The sequence below is a fragment of the Macadamia integrifolia genome, chromosome 8 (assembly GCF_013358625.1).
Source record: "Macadamia integrifolia cultivar HAES 741 chromosome 8, SCU_Mint_v3, whole genome shotgun sequence".
In the NCBI taxonomy this organism is placed as follows: Eukaryota; Viridiplantae; Streptophyta; class Magnoliopsida; order Proteales; family Proteaceae; genus Macadamia; species Macadamia integrifolia.
The window spans coordinates 1,382,854-1,407,027 of NC_056564.1; the positions used below are offsets into that span (position 1 = coordinate 1,382,854).

At 37.6% G+C, this 24,174-nt stretch overlaps 1 protein-coding gene across 1 annotated transcript in view; it reads right to left on the minus strand.

The window, feature by feature from the left end:
• The window catches only part of LOC122086114 (chromodomain-helicase-DNA-binding protein Mi-2 homolog), a 34,332-nt gene extending 15,539 nt beyond the window's left edge, over positions 1-18,793 (minus strand). Inside the window, exons 1-5 of the mRNA XM_042654823.1 lie at positions 18,639-18,793; positions 13,454-14,002; positions 12,541-13,114; positions 8,277-8,325; positions 138-283 (exon numbers count right to left, since the gene is read on the minus strand). Of these exons, the coding sequence (XP_042510757.1) occupies positions 138-283; positions 8,277-8,325; positions 12,541-13,114; positions 13,454-13,994 (1,310 nt within the window). The 5' untranslated portion in view covers positions 13,995-14,002; positions 18,639-18,793. The remainder of the gene's footprint in view (positions 1-137; positions 284-8,276; positions 8,326-12,540; positions 13,115-13,453; positions 14,003-18,638) is intronic.
• Positions 18,794-24,174: the final 5,381 nt, after the last annotated feature.

Here is a 24,174-nt window from a genome sequence, read left to right on the forward strand (position 1 = left end):
CTCCCCCCCCCCCCCCCCCAAAGAATCAAAATCCTGGCTGCTAGAGAAGTGATACAAAAATGTGCAACTATTTCTAGCAATAGTTATAAAACTTGAAAATAAGAAAAAGAGGAGGAATCAGAGCCAATGTTACCGACAAGAGCTTTCCACCAAGCTTGCAAACTACACAAGCATTATGGTCAACTTCAACTCGAAGGATAAAAGGAATTTCGTCGTCCCGCCCAACACTGTGACATTCTTCAATAAGTCTTGTCCCATCCCCAGCTCCAAGTTCCTTTATATCCTAAATTGCAGCATTAGGGAAAGGTAACATATTCATACTAAGATTTTAAAATTAATCAAAAAGAAATAAATTAAATGGTACAAGTGTTACATCCACATGATATCGTCATTTGCCATAGATTTCTGAAAACAAAATAACAAATATACGAAGATAAGAAGATGAATATTGCCCTATTAGCTCAGTTTTTTTTTTTTTTTCCAAGTCAAGATCCACCCTATTAGCTTAGTTGGTTAGAGCATCGTACTAATAATGCAAAGGTCAATCTAGCCAAGTGCTAAGTTGGTTAATATATTAGCTTATACAAAATAAGCCCTTCAGGATTTGACTCTTCTCTGTATTAGGTAGTACCTAAAAGCATTAGCTTGGTTAATAAGAGCTATGTTGTGTAACCTTTAGATGCCTATAAAAAAAAGGAGCAAGAAAGATTAGCAGATATAAAAATACATACCTCCTCAAGAGGAGTTAGGACCTCATGTATCAAACCTAAACTAGTTGAACTATCTACAATTTGCCTGAAAGAGAACACCCATAAATAATAGTGTCAAACAAAAATTGGAAGAACAATGAACTTTGAATAGAACAAGGCCCTACGCAAAAAGCCAAAAACTTAACCATGAAATAATGAAGAAAATCAGTCCACCACATGAAGGGGTGATAGAGTACCGAAGAACTTCAGGCAAGAGTTCAGTTTCATTAAGAGTGGTATCATCTCCAGCCCCGTTCTCCCTTTCCATTCGGTAACAACTCACACCATCTTTTCGAACACTTGTCAAAATGGTTTCTTGCACACAGACTTCCTAAGTGACAAATAGACAGCAATACTAGTAAGAAACCAAGTATTTTCTAGTGGAAATGGAAGTTCTGCATTTCCTACTGATTGATGGTTTTGATAGCATGGATATCAGTGTTGGTGTACGATGTCTTGTATTCCGTCACGGTTTAACCCAGAGAGTACTGGTGCGGCACCTCGACAGGCGGACAGATGTCCCGCTAGCCGGTTAGCGTGTCATGGGGGTTGCAAGGGGGGCAGGAGGCCCCCCCACTCGAATTTTTTATTTGAGGGCAATTGTGTACTTTCCTGATTAGGGTTTTTTCGTTATATATTTGTAGCGAGGGTTTCTTTCTCTGTAATGCAAGCAATCCTGAGAGGTGTGAGGACGAGCGTTGTAACCCTATTCTCCATTGATAGTGAAGCAAAATCTCATCTCACCGGGGACGTAGGCAACCTTGCCAAACCACGTAAAATCCGTGTGCATTGTTTGTTCTTGTTTTTCCATTATCTTATGCATCGTTTTAGGGTTGCGTTTTTACAATCAGTATAGAAAATAAGAATGTGGTTTGTTGCCTACAGTAACCAAGAAAGCCCCAGAGTTCAAAGATGAAAACAGAATTTATAGCAGCTTCAAATGTTTAAAAAGTAAATCTGAGTATTGAGAGCAGCAAGAATCAAGAAGTGGCTTTGACTCTTAAGAACAAGCCACTAATGCCAAAGATTACAACTACCTCCAATCCACCCCTCCCAGAAACCCCTAGAAGACTTGCACCATCTAAGGCCATTTCGTTGTTGCAATTATTTGGAGTCATATTAACAAAAAACCCCTTACATTGGCCAAATGTTCCTTCAAGTCACAATGTCACATCCATTGGAAGATGATTCTGCACGTGTGATCTGGGGTATTCAGAATGAGAGACATCAGGAAATTTTGGCACCAGACGTAAGGATATTCCACATACTTGTTCAGTCAGCTGCCTAATGGGCAGGGTTGGTACCAAAAAATGAGTGCTACAGAATGGAAATATAGATCTTTGGTTTTAGTTGGAAGATCAGTTTAGCTTTTTTCCATTTCTGTTCATGTTCATACTATTCTGATGATGCAAAATCAATCTCGAACTAAGGAAGAACCAGTGGGAGATCAATTGCAACAGGATTGCATGTCAACCAATATTGATAACAGAATTTTCTAACACTAAAACACTTTCCTTTTTTTTTTTTTAACATATGAAAGAAGAAATAAAAGAGATGACGAGGGCTTCACCACCTGGCCTGAGGGAATGGATCCACCACCAATTAATGAAAGGGTATTCCCCCAATAATATTCCCCAAAGTTCCAATTAAAACAAACACAACAGGTAGAGAAACCTGAAATCAGATCTGGGACAAAACCCGAGAACAGGGAAGAACTAGGATGGCCAATGGCTGGCCATACAAGGCCCTAATGGAGGCCAAAGTTGGATCGAAGGTGGCTCCTAGGATGCTAAATAAAACCCCCAAAGGGTTCCTTAATCAGGTCACATAAGAGAGAGATCTACAGGTTCTTGATTTCAGGACTTAAATATGGAAACTGTGGTTGGTCTTCAAGAACAGCAGCAGGACATCTCTGATGAACACCAAACAAGGATCGAGCGGGCTTCTTATGGTCCTTAAGAAACCCTCCAAATATGAGCCTGATTGGCAGGTTGAATATGGAGATCTGAAGATTGTTGGTAGTCCTAAATTAGGAAACTTTGAAGGGTGCTGCTCTTGGTTGAGAATCCTTCAATAGGATCCTAATGGACCGTGGGGGTCTTCAAAGGCTTGGTGAGCTGGCAGATATGGGTAATCAAGTTGCTGCCCAGATTTCTTGTTACAGGGCTGTCGGTTGAACTTCTGAATCAGCAACAGCTCTTCAAGGTAGTTGTGAGTTGTGACCCTTGTAACAAACTCACAACAACCCTCAACTGTCTAACTAAATAACAGAAAAAATAAATAAAAGAGAATCAATGGAGGATTGGAAGGGGAAGAAGAAGTGGTTGGGATGGGTATCTCACCCCTTTATTTTAGGCATCTCACCCTCTCAAATAATAGTTCTCTCAGCCAAGAGTTAACACTCAATTTGTCTTAATTCAACTTGTTTTCTCATTCAATCGATGGCCTCTCTATAGGCTTTAAATCAAATACAAAGTTGAGTTAAAAAAGGAAACTCCTAGGAACTAACTAGGATCTTGGAAACTAACTAACTTGTCTAACAAGAGACAAATAAAAAGAAACTAAGTAACTAACAAACAAACTAATTTGTCAAAAAGACAATAAAGGAAACTAACTAATTCTAAACTACTTGCATCATTTGATGGCTGATGGCTGATGGCTGATGGCTGCTGGACCATTGTTAGCAAAAACGGGAACGGCAAAAAAAAGAGACGTATGGTACGGGTTTTAAACAGATAAAAATAATGAACGGTATGGTAAAAAAAAAGGGAACAGCAAACGGACGGAAAAGAACAATACGAGTATTAAACATGTAGTTTTCAGAAAAACGAAACAAAAAAAAAAGGCAATATACTCATGTAATTTGAGAGATTATTACATGCATCTAATGTTCTAAACTATAACAAAATCAAACATTCATGCATATATCACAGGTTGAAAAGAAAGGTAACAGAAGACAAAAAGGAATCCTCTATATCGAAAAAGGGTCTCCCCCTAATTGATTTCTTTCTTCTCGTTCTCCTTGGAAGAATAAAATCTTTAACAAATTAAATCGAAGCAAAACCACAAAATGGATATAGAACATAACATATCAAGAAGCAAAAGCAAAACGCAGATCATCTACCTCACGGGAAGAAGAAAAATAATAATTATCTTGGCAAATGTTTCACAAAATCAAGAACATTTGCAAGGCTGAAACTTTAGTAGAAAGACAGTTCGATTAGGGGAGAAGCAACAAGAACCTTGGAGCCTTGGACTGACCGATTACAATTCTTGGAAGAGAGAAAGCGAGCAGAAGTTCAGCACTTTAGTTCACTTAGGAGAGGAGGAGGACAAGAGGTGGGGAACTTAGGCTGGGCAGTTGGGGCAATCTAATTTTATGAGATACGAAAAAGTGAAGAAAAAAAAACTTAGTTACCCTTACCCACTTACCTTACGAATAAGTTTTTTTTTTTTTAATGAATATGAAAAATTCTTATTTTACCCTTAAAATACAGGTTAACGCGTCCGTGTAAAACGAATTTCTAGCCGTTCCCCTTTTTTCCCGTATTGTATAGTAGCATATGGGAAAATGTGTTTTAAACGTACAAAAACGGCAACCGCATTTTTGCTAACAGTGTGCTGGACTCCTCCCTTTGAAACTTCTTTCATCAACAAGGGACAGCTGGAGGATCTTCATGGGACAAAACTTGGCTGAGAAAAGATGTGGTTCGATGGAGGAGAGTGCCTTGCTGTGGAGGGATGCAAGAATGGAAACAAAATTGAAACTTGGAGTGCTGGACAGCTGGATCGATGGTGCCAAACAGGGAAGCTTCTAGAGGCTCCTGCTGGGGCAGATAGGGGCTGGATAGGGACTGATTCAATGGCCCCAGAGGGCTGGAAACCTGGCTGCAAAGTTGGCCCAAGGCTAGCCCAGAATAGGCCAGATCTGAGCTGGTTCTTTGGGTGGCTCGGTCCATCTACATCACCAATCCCAACCTCTTGCTTCACCACAATAGGGCTGGAGCTGCATCACCACAGTCCAAGGAACAGCACCACCATTGATGGGGACATCAAGGTGTACAGTCGAAAGAAGAAGAAGATTCAACCAGGTCCACCTTTGTGGTTGGAGGATTAACAAGAAAGAAGAAGGAAAGAGAGGAGTCGAACCAGCCTTCCAGCGCTGGGTTCGACCCCCCCTTGTCCTCCCAGTCAGTGGATCTTGTGGACCCCACCAAATCTTATTTGATTCTAGTACTTTGCTTTAAATCTAGTGATATTTGATTGTCTTACACAATTAGGAAACTAGGACTTCTTTATATTGGTCTATTAGGTAGTTTTTTATTTCAAGCAATTGAGTTTCTAAATATCTTTTTTATTTTTGAAAGTTTATTCTATTTAAGTGTAAGGCCATTGGCCATTGGCCATTGATTAATTAATGAATGTGAATTGAAAAACAGCCAAGAGCAAGGCCCCCCCACCCCTCTCACGAGTCTCTCTCTCTTTCAATCTCATCTCCTCACTTTCTCTCTCGCCTCTTTCCTCTCCTTAGTCTCTCGGCTCCCTCTTTTCTCTTCTCTCTTCTCTCTTGTCTCGCCTCCCTCTCTTTTTCCATTCTTTTTTTTTCTGCTGCTGTTTTATATTCCTTGATGCTGAACTGCTGCTGCTGTATTTTTTTTTTCCCCCTTAATGTTGAACTATTGCTGCTGATCTCCCCTTTTGATGCTCACTGCTGCTGCTGCACACTACTGCGATTACTCCCTGCTGCTGTTACATACTGTTGCTGCTACCCTCGGCTGTTGCTACTTTCGGTTGCTGTTTACTCTCTGCCGGTGCTGATCTCCTTTCAATGAATGGATGACTGCTGGTTGTACCTGTTGTCCGTGAGTTGCTGAGAGCCCCAACATCATTCACCAAGCTACATCGACCATACTGAGGATCCCTATACAACCAGCTGGACTTGTCTTCATCAACTAAAGGTGGACTGCATCTCTTTATTTTGGAGGACCTTGATCTCTTCTTTTCTCCTCAGATTTGGACAGCAGCATGGTAAAACATTAAACTAAACCCTCCCCACCTCCATTAATTCCTATTATATATTGCAGCCCATTAACATTGAAACCAGCCTTTGCCTTTTGTTTATGCCTATTTTTACCCGTTGTTTTAAGTCGTTTCGTCACTGTCATATCTCCAAAAAAACCTTGCTGATTTTCTATTTTAGTTGGTTGCTAGAGGACATTGATTGTTTGCATATCTAATTTAGGTGTCTAGATTGATTTGTGCTGAACCTAACACTCGTATGTCGTTTGTTCCCTTCCCCATGTCCCTACTTGAAACTTAAGTAAGAATTTATGTGTTTTTCCGTCTAGATTATTATTGCTTTTGGCTACTTTGTTTGTTAGTCTCATTTTATCTTGCATGCTTAATCTTGTTTGCTGAGTTTCTTTTTTGTCCTATCTACCTAAGCCCCTTGAGTTGACCCTACCTAGTTAGTTAATATTGTAGGAGACCTAGTCACCTAGGAACCCCCTACATCAACCATCGACCCAAACTTCTCAATAACTCCAATCGTTCCAGCTTAAACCACCTCTCTCTCTCTTCTTATAATACGTAAGAGAACAAAGAAACAGAAACTTCCTAATTCCAACGCAGGTTTTAAATAGTAACCTAAATACAATAAAGACTGAAATAACAACTAAATTAAGAACATGCATCTACAATTTAACAAGATCACAAATATCCCTACCCTGGGCCCCACCATAAACCTTCCACGCAAGGAGCATATCTGGCTGAAGATAAGCTTCATCTTGCCAATCTGTCTTCAACTGGGCCCACAAGTGCTGCCCTCATATAAGAAAATCTCTTTGTATATGATAATTTCCTAAAACAGCTCCCACGATTATGACAGATCCTAAAAGATAGGAACCTTTTTCTTCCATATCATAAGCCATATCTTCTCCATATTGAGCCCAGAGATGCTGATTTTAAGGAGCTCTAATTCCTCCATAAGAAGCCATAAGATACCAACTGGGATTTGATTCAGGAATCCCAAAACCTGCACACATGGATTCGGTTCGAGTCAAAGAATTGGTTCAATAATAAACCAAACCCACCCAAATCAAACCAACCAAGTTGTAGGAAATCTGCATCATATGGTTTTTTATTTTTCCACCCTACTCTTGAATGCAAATTCTTGTGTCAACACTTTAAAAGCATGTGCTTTACTATGAATACAATATGCTTTGGATGCCTATCAAAAATATAAATAATAGTGATTTTCAAATAAAAATTGAACTGATGCAGGAAAACTTCTCAAGATATTTCTTCGCCTACTGCCATGGTTCTAAAACTCAAGTTAAACTGAAATTTAGGTCAAAATTCCAAAACTAGGTCGGAACCAATTTTTTTTTTTCCTGGACTATTGCTAGACGTTTGTGCCAAAATTTCCGATAAATGTCAAAATTTGGTCCAAATTTTGGCCATACCTGGTTTCATCTTGGGTTGGGTCGAAACCACCAAAATTTAAAACTATGCCTACTGCTAATAATCCAGAACTATACGTGATTCATTATGAAAATGTGAAACATGCCCTAAAGTTGAAATTCATTTAAGAAAAGCATGATCTAACGATCTGAACTGAGGATGAAATAACCTTCAGTCCTTTACCCAAGCTTTTTCATTATGAATAGAAATTGTTATTCCAAATGTAACTAAATGGTTTACCACTATTTAAATTGTTTCTCCCTGCTAGTTTTAGATGACTGTGGAAATCAATGAACTCTTTGTTAATAAGTAAGATTTTGTTAGGAGAGACCCACTATATAATATAAAAGGCCAAAGAAAAGCTATACAAAAAGAGGGACTCAAAAATAAGCAAAAACAACTTCCAGCCCCTTCTGATCTCGCTAACCAAAAAAGCCCCTAGCACTTTAGGTAAAGAGGCCCACGAAATCATTTTCTCCTTAGCGTGCCGTGCTACACACAGTCCCTCAACCCAAAAGGCTGAGAATATTGGTTAACGGTTTATCATTTCTCTCAAGCCAAAAGCTCCAACTTCTTGTTCCAACTTCCAAATCTGGGCAAGGATTGCACCATCATCAAGTAACACAAAGCAAAGCACCCCAAATGCCAAGACTTCGTGAGAGGAAGGACAGTGAAATAGCAGGTGCAAAACAGATTCAGCATCACCCGAGCAAAAGAATCAAACATTGGGCAAATCCTCTACATATCAAATAATCTTGTAAACTAGATAGCAGAAACATTCATAACTAATTTTCAGCATGCATACAGGAAAACAGAGCAGAAACATTAACAAATCATCATATCAAAAGAATGGCATATTCTGTCTTTGGATGAAGCTCCTCAAAAGGCACTTTCTCCTAAAGCAGCTAATAAAAACCCTCTCTTTCCCATTCTTTATGTCAAGCAAAGATTCACAACAAAATAAATGTGCCAAAGAACATAGGACGCACCAACAAATTTAGAAGAAATTCATATGCAATTACAGCTATTTTGGTCGGAAAAGAAAAGGAAAATAAGAAGCCTTACTTTTGCATTGCAAGAACAGAACTCCTGATCACATGAATCAAAGTCCACCCTGCCCAAATGAATAAAATGTATAACTAGAAACAAATCTAATATATTATACTCAAATGATAGATAACAGGATGCTGATTGACATTTTAAATATCTTAATATCACAAAATCCTGAAGCAAAAGGTGATGCACAGCTTGAAAGGGGTGATAGAAACATATTCTGATCATTTGTCAGAGCAAAGGTTGTCTAGAAAGGAAAACCGTCTGCAAGTGTCAACTCAAGCACCAAATAGAAGGCCAAAAGGCTGATCAGCATTCATCAAAGGAATCAAGTTCTGAGAAGTTTCGTTCACCTTCTCAAAGACCAACACCACCAAGAGGCATTATTTATAAACTCCCAAATTCAACTCAATCCGTCACCCAGAGAGGAAAAAAAAATTGCAAAATTAATCAACTAAAAAATCAAAAACCTTCTAAACGGAAGTATCATCATCACATCATAAATGTTAATTTCCCAAGCATGATGACAACCCATGGTTCCACTATTGATTACACAAAAATCTTAAGACATCTTTAATCACCTGAAAAAGAGAGACAAAGATTCTGGAAATCCAACGTGGCTTTAATGATTCATCAACTGCTAAGTAAACGAGTGCAACTAAAATAATCAAGGACTCCTTTTTGACAACACTCGAAGTTCTGTTTTTTGCCTCCACCAAATTTGGGCCTTTTCCATGGAATTTTTATATAATGTATGTAAAGCATTCAAAGGTTCCATTGTATTTGCCGTTGTATTTGTGGCTACATCGAATATTCTACGAAGAATAAGCCACAGAGTATACAAAACAGACAAATAAGACCCCAACCAAAGCGGAGTAATGTCCCTTGCCAAAGTATCTTCTATTTGCAAATTGCAAGCAATTAAACAATAACATGATAAATCATACAAGGAGGGCCAACTATCCAATCAAATACTACAGATTGACCAATAAAAATCTTGAAATATCTTTTTAATTAAATATTCTACTGTTACATTCCTTCTAGAAGCTTCTTGAAGAACAACAACAACAACAAACTCAGCCTCATCCCAACTTAATGGGGTTGGCTACATATATCCATATAAAACAAAATAGAAAAAACCCAAAAAGAAAATGAGAAAGGAAGAGATGGAAAGATAAGAGTAGGACAATGAGAATAAGAGGAAAGAAACACAGCCCAACAAGTTAGGAAAGTCTCAGCTATATGGGGTCAGGTACATGGATCCTTGCCCTCCAATAGGCTCTATCCAAGGTCATATATAGGACAAGGTAGAGACTATGCATGTCATTCTTCACCATTTCTACTATCGACATTTTAGGCCTGCCCCTAGCTCTTTTGGCTCCTTCCATCTAGATCATATCACTCCTCCTTATTGGGGCCTCCTCAAGCCTCCTTTTGAACATGGCCATACCACTTCAAACGACTATTGCGAAGCTTGTCGTTGATTGGGGCAACTCCCAAATCAGTTCTAATATGTTCATTCATTGCTTTATCCTTCATAGTTTTCCCACACATCCATCTTAGCATCCTCATTTCAGCTACATATAGCTTTTCTATATGATTCTTCATACTTGTCCAACATTCCGCCCCAAACATCATAGCTGGACGCACAACAATCCTATAGAATTTTTCCTCGAGCTTTAAATGGATACGTCGGTCACACAACACTCGGACGCACATCTCCACTTCATCCATCCCACTTTAATTCTCTATAAAACTTCATCCTCAATGTCACCCTCTTTATTTATAGTTGATCCCAGATATCTAAAATAGTCACTTTGTGGGATCTCTCTCTCTCCTCAATTTTCACCATTTCATTATCCATCATAGAGTGGCTAAAGCTACACATCATATACTTAGTCTAGATCTACCAATCTTAAAACCTCTTGTTTCCAAGGTTGATCTCTATAGCTCCGACTATAGTTGTCAAGGCGTCACCTAGGCGACAGTCGCCTTATTGCACTGCATGTCGCCGTGTGTTTTGGCACGTATTAATGCCAAATATCATTTAAGTAAATGAAACATTTACCTAAGATATTATTCATAAATAAGGAAACACCCCCATTTGAATCCAATAACAATAGTTTAAAAATCAAATTCCAAAAGGATAAAAAATCAACCCACCAGTCCAAGAACAAAAACTGGATTTTGGTTGTAGGGGCGATTTTCAACTTTTAAATGCTAGGGTTTTTATCAATTCTGAAAATTTTATAAATCTTATCATGTTAAAACATTGTTAGAAACCAAAAGTCCGATATAATAATCTTTTGTTTAGATATCCATAAAATTATTTTCATTCAGGAGATTTTAACATTTGCATACTTTAAAATAAGTTTGACCGGAACATAACTTTGTCATTACAACTCAGATTTAAGTAATCATAGATATGTTGGAAAGCTAGTTTTATGTTATACTTGATACAAAAAAAGTTTCCTGTAAAAATAAAATCATTTGACTAATCAAAATTATTATAGAACAAGAGCATTAATCTAAATGTTGATTTTTTATGACTTAATATGACTTGAGGTTGATTTTTTATAATTTGATATGGCTTAATGTTGATTTTTAATGACTTGATGTGGCTTAATGTTGATTTTTTATGATACAAGATAAATGCAGCTTACTAAATAATGTTAGAAAAGAGGGCAATAAAAAATAACATTGACCACCTTGTTCGCCTTAAGGCGGGCGCCCTCTTGCCTAAGCGCTTAGACAGTCCTCCAACGCCTTGGTTCGCCTTGGTGCCATGACAACTATGGCTCCAACTTAGCGGTAAGCCCTGCTTTAGTCTCATCCACTAGAACTATGTCATCTACGAAGAGCATACACCAAGGGACCTCATCTAGGATAAGCGTAAAAAAAAGGACTTAAGGCCGATCCTTAATATAACCCAATTGTAATTGGGAATTCCTTGCCTTGACCTCCCACAAAATCTCACACAAGTCATCACGCCCTCATACATGTCCTTAATTATATCGACGTACGTACTCAACACCTCCCTCTTCTCTAGGACATGCCAGATTAAATCTCTAGGGACTCTGTCATTTGTTTTTTTTATATCATAAAGACCATGTGGAAATCCTTCTTGTGGGCTCTATAACTTTCTATAAGCCCCCTCAATAGGTAGATAGCCTTTGTTGTGGATCTACCTGGCATAAATCCAAATTGGCTCTATAATGAAAAGATTTTTGAAATAGCCAATAAAAAGAATATTCCAAAAAATCAGACCAGAAGAACCAAAGAACAATAGGCCATGATGAGAGAACAACCCTTCATTTACCAGAAACCCAAAGTGATAATAAAAAACTAGGAATAATCTTTAGTACCAACCAACAAATAAAAAGGTGATGACCAACAATTTCTCTCACCTTTTATAGACATAAATAAAGGATCTTAATACACAAATAGAGATGATCAACAATTAAAAATTTTTACTCAAACATAGTCATTATAAGGGCTCCAGTTTGGCAGACAGCCACCTAGAAAGTCCTTATCATATGGCACTGTTATCTGCCAGACGGCAGATCAGGTCGGTACCATATACTTTGGGGAGGTAGGGCCCAGGCCCCCAGCTCAATATCAAATTTCAGCCTAAACAGAGACAAGCATGTGGCAAAATGAAGCTTTTAAAAACCAATTGGAAAAGGAATCTTTAAAAACAATGCACAGCTGAAAATAAATGCAAAACTGCCAATATGAAAGGGTATATGAATAATTTGGATCCATAATTTGACATATGGGAATCCTGGCCATATCCTATACTCCTATCCATCCAACAGTCAGTTGCCACATCATCGCTCCACCCCGCAAAATTATGTGGCCTCACCTAGAAGGCCTTCTTAGATCACCATGCAAAATGACTTTGCCTTGCTATAATTCCTGAACATAGTATAGATTAGAGTTCCCGACGCAGTAGTTATGAACTGGATGGAGAAACACCAACCATTAAAAAGGCCAAAATGCAAGGCCTTCAAGCCTGCCATGGGAGTTCAGTACTTGGGCCTTATAAGGTACGATAGGCCAGCCTAGTCATGGAACTTCATTGGTGACTAAATACATGGATTCAGAGATATGAAGAAGTCTAACCAATTGGAAAAATAAAAAATCGATTCCACAACTTTCTGTTAATCATTCACTCAGAATGGCATGGTCCACCAACTGGGCATTAGAACAGATTTTAAGGACATAATCATGAAGAAAAGGTATATAGAAAAGGCAATTGCAAAGAAGAGAATACCTCTGTCTTTTGGAGCAGACAACACATCTCTCAATAAAATTACCCACCTCACCCCCAGATGGTGATGAAGAGACAGCATCAGCTGTAACACTACAGATCTCTTCACTTGCTTCCTTCGGAGGAGTATCAGAACTTATATCAATTGTATTTCTCTTTCTTTTAAGAGTTCTAACTTTTTTGGCCCCTCCTGTATCAGTGTCACCAGCAAGGGATCTTCCTTCAGAAATAGATTCCATTAACTCTGATCTTTGAAAGTCTTCCCTCACAGAGCATTCCACCTGCATGCCTTTAGAATTATCCTCAGCTTCTTTAAGCCCTGCTCCATCTGGAGATGATTGTCGAGAACTATTGCCAGTTTCAGACACTAGTGATTTATCTTGACTTTCAAACTCATGATTCTCCTCATGGTGATTTTCTTGCTTACAGCTGAAGTGAGAGAATTCTCCAACTTCTTGTTCTTTCCTTCTTTCACTGCATTCATCTTCCTCCTCATCTTCCTTTGAACTGCCAGCGCGAATATGGCAGCTTGCCCCCTGAGACTGTTTATTCTTTCTTTTCAGCTTCAGACCAAGATCTATTCGATAGTAACAGAAAATAATAACAATTACTTATACGAAACAATAGATAGAGTTGCCTTCTAGCATTACTTTATTTTGAGCTGGGCATATCAGTCGAGGACCGGCAGCTAAAAAACTTTAAGATAATACAATCAAGCAGTTACCATTTATCAAATCGACATGGTATTGAATATGCACCTCTATTATGACAATGTTATAAAAGATTGGACATTATATTTTCATTCTTTAACATTGGAGGATATCTAATTTTTCAGAGACAAATTTTTATAAAATATGTAATCAGGCTAGATGAAAAAATCTTGGTTTCATGGAAGATGAAAGAAAATTCAAAATACCAGGCCCCTTAGAAATCCTTGCTTGGGAGCTGAGCAATGCCCTGTGACTACATGTATCCAATCTCTTCTTTTTAAGAATTACATGAGAAGGTTTAGGTTTCTGCTTCTCATTTCTGCTCCGTCCTCTGGCATTTATAATTTGTTGCTTCCCCTTTTTCTCTCTTTTAATTTTTGTGTCCGGAGAACTCAGGCCTTTTTCAGACTTCTTTGACCGTGAAGAGTTCAAAGATCGTTGTTTCTCGCTCCCCTCGGACTTTTTTGAGGGACCCGGCATCCTTTGCTCCTCATCTCGCTCAAATTTCCTCTTAATTGGAGGGTTTGCTGATGCCCGCTTCTCAAGTCTCTCTGATTTCCGCATAATTGAAGTACTTGACCAACTCTGATTCCTTGAAGATGTTTCTCTAGTGGATCTCCTTAAACCTGAACTATCTGTTGTTGCAAAACCTGAAGTAGTCGAACCTTCGTGACCAATAAGCCTTCTCTTTGAACTATTGCTATCATTCTCCTTAATCTTCCAACCAGATCGAGTATCATTTGCCATCTTTTCAACTGTAAAATCACCAGAAACTGTAAGACTCAGTCACTTTCAAAAAGACAATTATTGAGTACCTTCAAATGATACCAAAGAAATGAAGATAGAGATGGGGGTACAAACCTCAAAGGAATCAAGAAAGCTTTATTTCATCCTAAAATAATTCCCAATAACTAAAAAATTGGCCATTGACAGAATCAAATGCTGTTAAATACAACATTCTAGTTCTGGAAATTCGACAGAATCCCCTGATTCCTAATAAAAAAAAATCATTTCTGTTTAATGTTGCAATCTTCTAGTTAGACATATAATCCAGCTAGTTTATCCAAGACGGCTACTTTGGCATCAATCTGCTTGTTTAAATAACAGAAGTTCACATTGAAAACGCTGGAACTTGAGGCCTTACTGTCAATACACAAAGCAATATATTAAATGATAGGGAGAAACAACCCTGCCAAATCTGGTGTAGGCAACACCAGCACACAGGGCCAATGGGAGGGTGCACAAGAGAATCTTTACCACACGGGACGGGGGGCAGCGTGGTCTTTTCGCGCCCACCTATGTCTGGGTGCAGGCAACACCAAACTGGCACGGAGACTGAAATTTCGGTGGAAATCTAAGAAATTTCGAAAAAACTAGGGAAATTTTCCTAGTTTGGTGGAAACTTTGGTTTCGACCCCCAAAATGTGTTTTTTTGCCTGATTTTTTTGTGTACGTATTATTTTAGACATTTCTAATCCATTCACATAATTAGTTTCATGGAAAAAACACTCAAAGTCATATTTGTGGTGTTGACCAAAGTTTGCTAATGTACGTTGAGTTGTTGACTGAAACTATACTACATGAGTACATACATAAGTTACGAACTAAAAATGTGAAATACATTATTAAAAGTTTAAAACAAACAAAACATAATGTAAAGGATCCAAAATAAAGAATAACATTACATAATTGTGGGGTTATCTCTCAAATCTCATGTCTCAGTAGTCAACACTCAACAGCCAACACTTAATAGTCAATTCCAAGTAGAGTGTCTAGGCGGTTCCAGTCCACGAGTTACGTACCACTGCAGATGTCATAGCCGCTCCTCTGAAGGCACCATATATGAGTCCCATGACATGTTTTAGGCCCAATTGTTTTGGTCGTCCGTCACTGCCCATCTACAAGATGCATCATCAACATCAACTAGGAATCCCAGTCTAGGGAATCACTCAGTCACAGTGATAGGATGTGGATGAAGTACACAAGGTTGGGATGGATATCGAAAGATACTATCAACAAAAGATGACCCACCACCTGAACTACCCTCCTGTCCAAATGAAGCAGAAGATCCACTATTCTGTCTGTACCCACCATCATATCCAAATGAACTGGTGCTCTCAAAGGATAGTACACAAGGTTTGGGGAAGATGGGATTTACCTTTTTGGTCCAAGCTCCCTTCCTTACGTAGATTTACTATAAATGTGCAAGATCCAAGCTTAGAATAAAGATTTGATGGCACGAGAGAAAAATCTTGGATGTTTTCCTAAGTTTCCCACTTCATAAAAAAGAAATAGGGGGTGAGGGTCGAAATTTTGAAATAAGAAGGCTTGGTTTCCCATTTAAGAGAGTTTTATAAAAGCTGACCCATTGGTCCACTCGAAAATTTCCATGTTTCGAGGAAAATTCCCACATGGTCGATACTGGTGGAAACCAGTGACTTTTAAAAGTCACTTGGTATTTGGTGTCGGAATCCTGGGATACCGTCGAAATGTGGAAAATTTCGACGGTATTGGTGCAAACAATGAACCATGCTAGCAGGTTCTTTCTCCCTAAATAATAATAAGGTCAATCGCATCTACAACAATAGATCCAACACAACAATCTTCACCAAGTCAAGGAATTCTTGGTATGGTGTCCAAGGAAATAAAATATAAATAACGTAATCAAGAGAATTTTTTCAGAATAAGCCATAGTAAACGGTTGAAATAAATTTCAAAGTGTATTCCATGTGGAAGGTCTACTCTAACTGCATACCGGCTGAGTAGAGTTTTCACTCTCTTTGCGATTGATATAAGCCAATACATTAGTAGATGCATTGGCCATATCAGGTGTTGATATGGATGTGTGTCCTTTTCCTACTATGTAGTCCTTCTTGAGGTTTCTCAGCCTTTCGGGTAGTGCTGTTGTTGTTCTTGTATACTAGCCTCTTATCTCTCGTTCTTTTTCAACAAAATTTGCTACTTATCAAAATAAAATTTACTTCATATGAAATTAAACAACCGACCCCATCATATGGCTGGATTTTTCCCTCACTCAACTATGCCTAACTATGAATAATCCAAAACAAAAGAAATACAACATAGATTTTAAAATAGATTCCCAGATATTTTTTCCTGTTGAAATACAGTCGTAAGGGATTTGATCAAGTTAAATACAGTAGAAAACTTGAAAGGGCAGGAATGCATGTAGATTTGATTATACTTCCTATGCTCCCAAAAGTGCATTAAAAAATAAGTCGAACATTTGATCCATGATTGCAACGTCAGTTCCAGTTGCAAGATGAAAGTAGCAATGTGCGATGGCGGGTACTAGATGTCCAGAATAAACATGTCCAAAGAAGACTTGTAAAATTAAAATGATGAAATAGTTTAGAACAATTCTCAATCAAATGGGATTTTTGTGGATTGTTTTGGTAGGCTTGTTTAGAGATCGTTTGGGTCAGGTGGTCTTCGTCTTCTCTCATTATTATGCTCATGCAATCAATATAACTTCAGCTATAAGAGTGTTAACTATAAATAGGAAATTTAGCAAAAGAGTCCAATTTGAAGGTGAAATAAATAATTATGAAAATTAATTGAGGATTCTACACATGGAACAGATGAAACTCCATGAATGTTGAGGTGTCGATGGAAGAATCAAATGATATTAATTGCAGACAACAGGACAATTATTCAGATTTACATGGGAACCAGGCAGCAGATGCTCTAACCAATTTTCTGTGAACGAAGGAACGGATACTTTCCTATTCACCTCAATGTATGCCAAAGAAAACAAGCCAGGCAGGTTTTATCAACATGGTTGAAAATATCAGTAACACTCGTGTATGAAGAAGTTACAACTATTAATGAAGGTCAAACAAAGAAGAAAACTAACCAAGCAAAACAAGCATCGAGAGGACTAATTCTCCAACATAAATGTGTGCAATTCCACAAAAACTGAAGTTATGAACGCCAACATATTAATCCTTATAAACAGACAAATCCACAAGTAGACCACCAATAACCAAAATACTTCAGAACTTCCTGTTTTAGTGAATATTGGTTCAAAATTTCCCTTCTTTGTCTTCAAAGATTCTTCTAAACCTTTCATTCCAAATAACCCATTGGATTGTTGAGGAGATACACTCCAAAGGGATCTACTTTTTATTCCTAGAACTATTTTAGGCCAAAAAATTATTGAAACTCATAGGAGAAAAACCAATATTCGCAACAAGAACCACAAAAGAGAGAAAGACCAAGCCATAGGACCGTGATCACTATTTGCAATTTGATACAATAGCAGGATATATCAACTTCGTAACTTCCCAAGACCCCATTACACCAGAAAAAAAGAGTACCCAGTAACTTCCATGCAAGTTGATTAGAGGCCTTCATAACTTGAACATTAGTCTCCCCTTGCAATAACCAAGCATGTCCAACATCTAATTCCGCTTTCTTTCTCCCCACGAAATTTACTTGAAAATGATACACATAACTAAAGGTCCTTAAATCTAACAGAACAAGGATTTTGTATGCTTAGGGCAAAAAAAATCTAGAACTAAAAATTCGTATTTCTCTGGAACCAAACACTAAGGTAATCATGTCAAACCATTTATTCAGGATGCTTACTACAATATATTCTCCAACTGCCTCTTCTTTTTTCTCCAGAGAATGTATCATATCAGCCCGCTTACCCAATAAGCATGTTGAAAGATATTTACTAATGCCCCCAAACTAGCACATTAGAAAAGGCCTTTGGTCTGCCTAGGCAATCCCAATGCACAAAGAGCAAGTATCAGCCATAAATTAACCGCATAACTGAACCTACTTTATGCATGCTAGTATTCGAGGTATCTTCAAACCATCGATGTGTCCTAGAAACCTAGAACTCAAATACCTAGCACCATTGAAGATTTCTTCAGTAAAACCCACCCTGAGGGAGAGTAAAGGTGGAGGAAAAGCAAACGTATCTCGCAACCAGAGCAACTTCGCATGTCTAAGCCGCAATACTTCTTCCAATTTTACTCTGTGAAGTATACATTCTCTTAAATAAAGAAGAATCGACTGAATAAATCTGAACCCATAATATGATCAAGATACTTAAAAAAGAGGGTTACCCAAAGAGAGAGTGGGAAAGATCCATACTTGTCAAGAGTTGCATGCACAGTGAGGTCATATCAATCACTAGAATAAATACGTCTGATTAAAAACAAAACCCTAGTTAAATTCAACGAACATTGCAATATTACTAAAATCTATTAAAAATATCACAAAACATTCTTTCAAGAACACCACGAAACATTCTTTCAAGAATATCAATAAACAATCTTTCAAGAAAGCCATGCATGAAAGGTTTAAGGTATACAAATCTGCTAAATAATGGCTGTGAGGCATGAGATTGCAGAACTTAACCGTATTTAGCTTCTAGGTCGTCGTCTTGTTGGGGAGTGTAAGTTTATCGAACGAAAATCTAAGAGAAAAACCAAAAAAAAAGGTGCAGAACCAGTGAAGTATAAACTGCACACAAATATTTCCTTCTGCCGTTGTGCGTAAACTTATACATGTGGAGGGCATGGGCTACTGAATTGACAAATATATCCTCACCCTTTGAAATAATTGGCTTTCGTGACGTTTCATATTCTAAGTCATGAAGATCAACCATTACTCCCCCCGACCGTGTAGAAGTGATCCACCGGCTTAAATATTCCTAACGATAAGTCTTCGACCGCCTCGGCGGGGCTTGTGATTATCGATTAGGTGTTTTTTTTTTTTTTTTACCCCAAATATTGTCTAGAGCCAGGGAGCCACTAAGATATTATTAATAACAAATAAAGATTATACAAGGGGGAACATAACTTGCCTTACCCCAACCTAACAAACAAAAGCACTCGTACTCTAAAAACACAACCAAAAACCCAAAGAAAAAACATTACATTCTAAAAATCGACCACCCAGCTTTATCTTCCCTAATGATTTGGCTAAAGGCTTTAATAAAGAGTATGGGCACCAAGAAAAATTGAATCCGTAGTTGAAGCACATGCCAAGTTCGCCAACCAATCAGCTACTCTATTACTCTATTAAAAAGAGAAAGAGATTCGAGTTCGAAGATAATCACATTGAGTCATAACCTCTTAAAACTAATACCAACAACTCTACAAATCACAAAACCTATTAGATATTAAGTTCACAATCAAATAGTATAATCGGAGCTAATAGAAAAATCTGAAAAACCTATATCCATACATAACCTTAAATCATCCCTCGAAGCAAGCAGCTCATCCACAAAATTATAACGAATACCATAGAAACTAGATAAAGCCGCAAGAACGGTGTCACCCTTATTTATGATGAGCTATCCTCCTCCACTGATATCAAGATTTCCTTTACTTACACCATCTACATTTAATTTGATCGATGTCGCAGGGGGGAGTCATAACGTGAAAATTGGAGCTCTTTGCCTCGATATGGGAGAATTAATGTTAAAGACCTACAAAATAATATTTCCTCTTATAAACGGAAACTTACAAAACTTAAGCGGAAGAGAGATCTCATGCACCCATCTTTTAAGCCGTTCTATGATCAATCCAGACGTGTGAGCGTCCTCCCCATGCTTTCGATTGTTCATTTCTCGCCACAACTCCAATACTATTAACGATGGCAATAAACCTTTCATGAATTCACAATCACCCTTAAACTGATTATTGGTTGCCAAAATAAATTCTACTCATGATGTCATGGCTTGGAATTAAATCCACATCAAATAATCTTCCAAAATAATCCCAAACCTTTGTCGCCATCCCACCCAACATCAAGCAATGAGTGAACGTTTTTCTCCAAGGGCTCCTGCAACAAAGACACTTGAAAACTAAAGGGATACCAATATTCATCAGTGAGACATATGTTGGAATATTACCATTGATAATTTTCCAAGAGAATAAACCAAACTTATATGGAATATATTGAGTTTACAACCATTTAGAATACAATACCGTATTAAAATGAGCGCGAACCACACTCTAAACTGACTTGGTAGAGAACCTGCTATATGGAGATGGCGTCCACACCAGTTGGTCTCTCTTTGACTGATAATTTGACATTGCAAACTAGAATATTGTCAATAATATGTTGTGAATCAATTGTATACAACACATCCTGATTCCAAACACCTTCAACATCAATTATCTCATTTACTCGGGTATTCAGGTTTACATGCAAGGGACTGTCTACAAAATCAATAATTAGGCCTAGACCAAACCAATTATTCAGCCAAAAATTGACCTCACCCCGACCAACTAACCATTTGAATTTCGACAAAACAAGATCTTTTAAGGCCAAGGCTTTTCTCCACGATCTCGATCCCACTGCTTTGGAGTTAGCTAACTCAATATGCTCACATTTTAAGAACTTGACCCTGAATAAAGAGCTCCACTAAGAATTCTCTGACAGGATACGCCACGGCCACTTAAGTCCATAGATAAATTGATATTCTCCAGGAGACGGATGCCAAGGCCACCCTCTTCCATAGGTCTACAAATCTTCTGCCAATTTACCCAATGATGACGCTTACCATACTCCGTTGAACCTCATAGAAAATCTAAGCTGATTCTCTGGAATTTTATCATCACCGATTTAGGAATATCCAAACATGAAAACATATGGATTGACCTAGAAACGAGGACATACTTAAGGAGAACCGATATTCTTCTATACGAGAAAAGTTTTCCTTTCCAACCGGCCACTTTATTACTAACCTTAGCAAGCAATTCATAAAAAAAAAAACTCACTTTCAACCTGTCAGAGTAAAGAGGAGCACCCAAGTAAGTAATAGGCAAGGATCTTTGCACGAAGCCAGTGACATCGTCCACCATTTTCACACGAAACTCCATAGATTTTGAACTAATAGTAAAACAACTTTTTTGACGATTCATTAATTGCCCCGAGAAGCTTTCATATCTACTAATAAGACATATAATTTGCTTTAGAGATGTCTTCAATCCCCTAGTAAAAATGATTGTATCATCTGCAAATAAACTGTGAGATATCCTCAGGCACCCTCTCGGGAGATGAAAATAAGTTGCACGACCTTCTTTAAAGAAGGCCGTTAGACCCTTGCTAAGAACTTCTTCCGCCAAAATGAACAGGTTAGGCAATAAAGGATCCCCCTGCCTAAGCCTCCTGAACGATTTAAAATGACCATACGGGCCCCCATCCATGAGGACAAAAAACCAACAATTCTCCAAAGACTTTATGATTAAATCCATCAAAGGGGAAGATAAACCAAACTTACTGAGCACTTGATAGAGGAAACTCCACTCTAGCTGATCATAGGCCTTAGCCATATCAAGTTTCAAAATAAAATTGTCGCCTTCTATTTTTTTATTAATCTCCTGCACTACTTCTTGTACAAGCTTAATCAAGGATTAAAGTATCGGTATCGGTCGCCGTATCGGTCGGTCAAAATTAAGATACGTATCGGAGGGTATCGTATCGTATCGGAGATACGCTAAAGATATGCACATAAATGGATAGGGAACACATTTTTATACTCTTTTGCATAAAAAATGGTTTAAAAAAACTATATATAACATGTAGAATGCATAAATACTTAAGTAGATGGTATCGTATTGATAGACAAATATATTGAGTTGAAAATGTTCAAAATGACGAGGTTTGAGTTTCTTACAGTTTTTTCTTTCTTCATTGCCATTGCCACTGTGATGAGTGCCGTGAAGAGTGTCGTGGTGGTTCAAATCCTTGGCTAGGACCTTCTTCTTCAATAGGAACAACTACGATGATATTCTGCAATTGTCGAATATAGGCATAATATTTACCCCAGTCGAAATATTTATGGTAGTGGGTCTCCCATTCATTGTAGAAAAAATAATTTTTTTTTATAGAAGTTGTAGATTAAATGTTTTTAAAGAACATATAAAAAATCAACAAGGTGTGGACCAATATATTTGAGTAGATCTAAGAAAAAAAAAATTTGAAACCCTCAATTTTTTGGGGAAAAAAATGTGGGTTTCATTTGAAATCATGTATTTAGTAATTATAAGTTATGACATAATTTTTTAGAGTTGAATGAACTAAATTTGATGGAAAAAAAATTTGGGGATTTTTTTTTAATTAATTTTGGAATAAAAAAAAATTTTTTTTTTTGAGAAAATACAAAATTTTCATGGAAGTTGTAGAACACTTGTTTTTACATAACATATACAAAATCTAGAAAACTGTTGGTGAGAGTGTGAAGTGTTTGTTTCAAACAACAAAAAATTCATACTTAAGTAACTGTATCGTACCGATACGGTACGATACGGCTCGATACTGCACGATACCTTCGATACGTACCGATACTCTCGGGAATTTTCAAATGTTCAAAAGTTCGTATTGTAGAGTATCGTACGTATTGGTACCGATACGATACATACGATACGCCGATACACAAAAAGAGGCCCAAAATTTTCCATGGCGTATCGATATGTATCGTGCTGATGACTACCGATATGGATACGTATTGACCGATATGGCACGATACGCATCGATACTTAAAACATGAGCTTAATGTTATCATGAATGCATCTGCCATGAACAAAGGCACATTGTTTTTTCTGAAATCAATAAATGAATAATAGAAGATGATCTAATAGAAATAATTTTCGCAAGGATTTTATAAGAAAAATTGCAGTGACTTATCGGTTTGAAGTTCGACATAAACTCAAGACAATCCTTCTTCGGGATCAGGATGAGATGAGAAGACGTATAACTCTTAGACAAAAAACCCTCAGTGAAAAAATCCTTATCGGCTGCCAGAATGTCTTGACACACTACGTCCCAACAGGAAGTGAAAAAAATACTAGAAAAACCATGATTATCGATTACGTCATAGGACGCCAAAATGAACCGAAGTTCCAAGGTGTCCCAGGACCCATTTGATATCGACTAGGTCTTTTTCTTTTTCCTTAGGGGTAAGAGAGTAAGAGACTAGGTCGGTGATAAGGACGTCACTGTTCTCTCCCCATCAAAGTTAAAAAAATGGGGATATCTCAGCCTAGGCTCAACCCTGTTGGGTTTAGCGCAACCCAACCCAGTCCTAATGAAACCTGATTGGGATGGGTTTAACCCAATCTAGTATAACTTAATACTATCTATTACTTGGTTGCTTGATCATAATGCATTGTAGATGCCAAAGACCAAAGTTTTCGTATATGTATAGATTGTGGAAAACGAAAGACCTTTTTCTATAAGTACTAATTAATAATTATTAGCATATTTATATGATTATATACTTAATAACATATGATTGGATTGGGTATGGGTTGAGTGTTGAGGTCTCAACCCAGGCCCAATCCAACCCTGCTTCGGGCCTGAATATCTCAACCCTAATCCACCCTATGGGCTAAAATCTCAGCCCAAGCCCTGTTTGAGCTCAGGGTGGGCTAGGGTTGATTCGGGTTGACGGGGATTTTTCGACACCCCTAAATTATATTCATTGATTGAGAAAAAAATATTTAACATATTATTAATTTTTTTTCATTTAATTAGTTAGATAAAAAAAAAAAAAAACTACCTGCTTGCATGTGTTTACACCTACACACAGATGTGCGCAAAAAAAGTGATGCACCCCATGTTTCCAACCATATCCCTAATTAATGAAGTTTTAAGTAAAAAAGTAAGGACAATGTTATAACAATGTTAATGCTATATCAAATATAAATAAATAAGTCAAACTACTTAACTAAAATTCTGGTTGAATGGACATATAATTCCAACAATAACATTGTAGCAGAATAATTATCAAATATTCAAAATACCTATTAGTTGGATAATTGGCCATTTGAGATAATTAATCATATTAATTAGTGCATACATTGGATGGTAAAAATATTAGAATTAAGTGTGTATATATGTATGTTTTTTTGAGGAACAAAGTAATATGTCTGCTTGCATT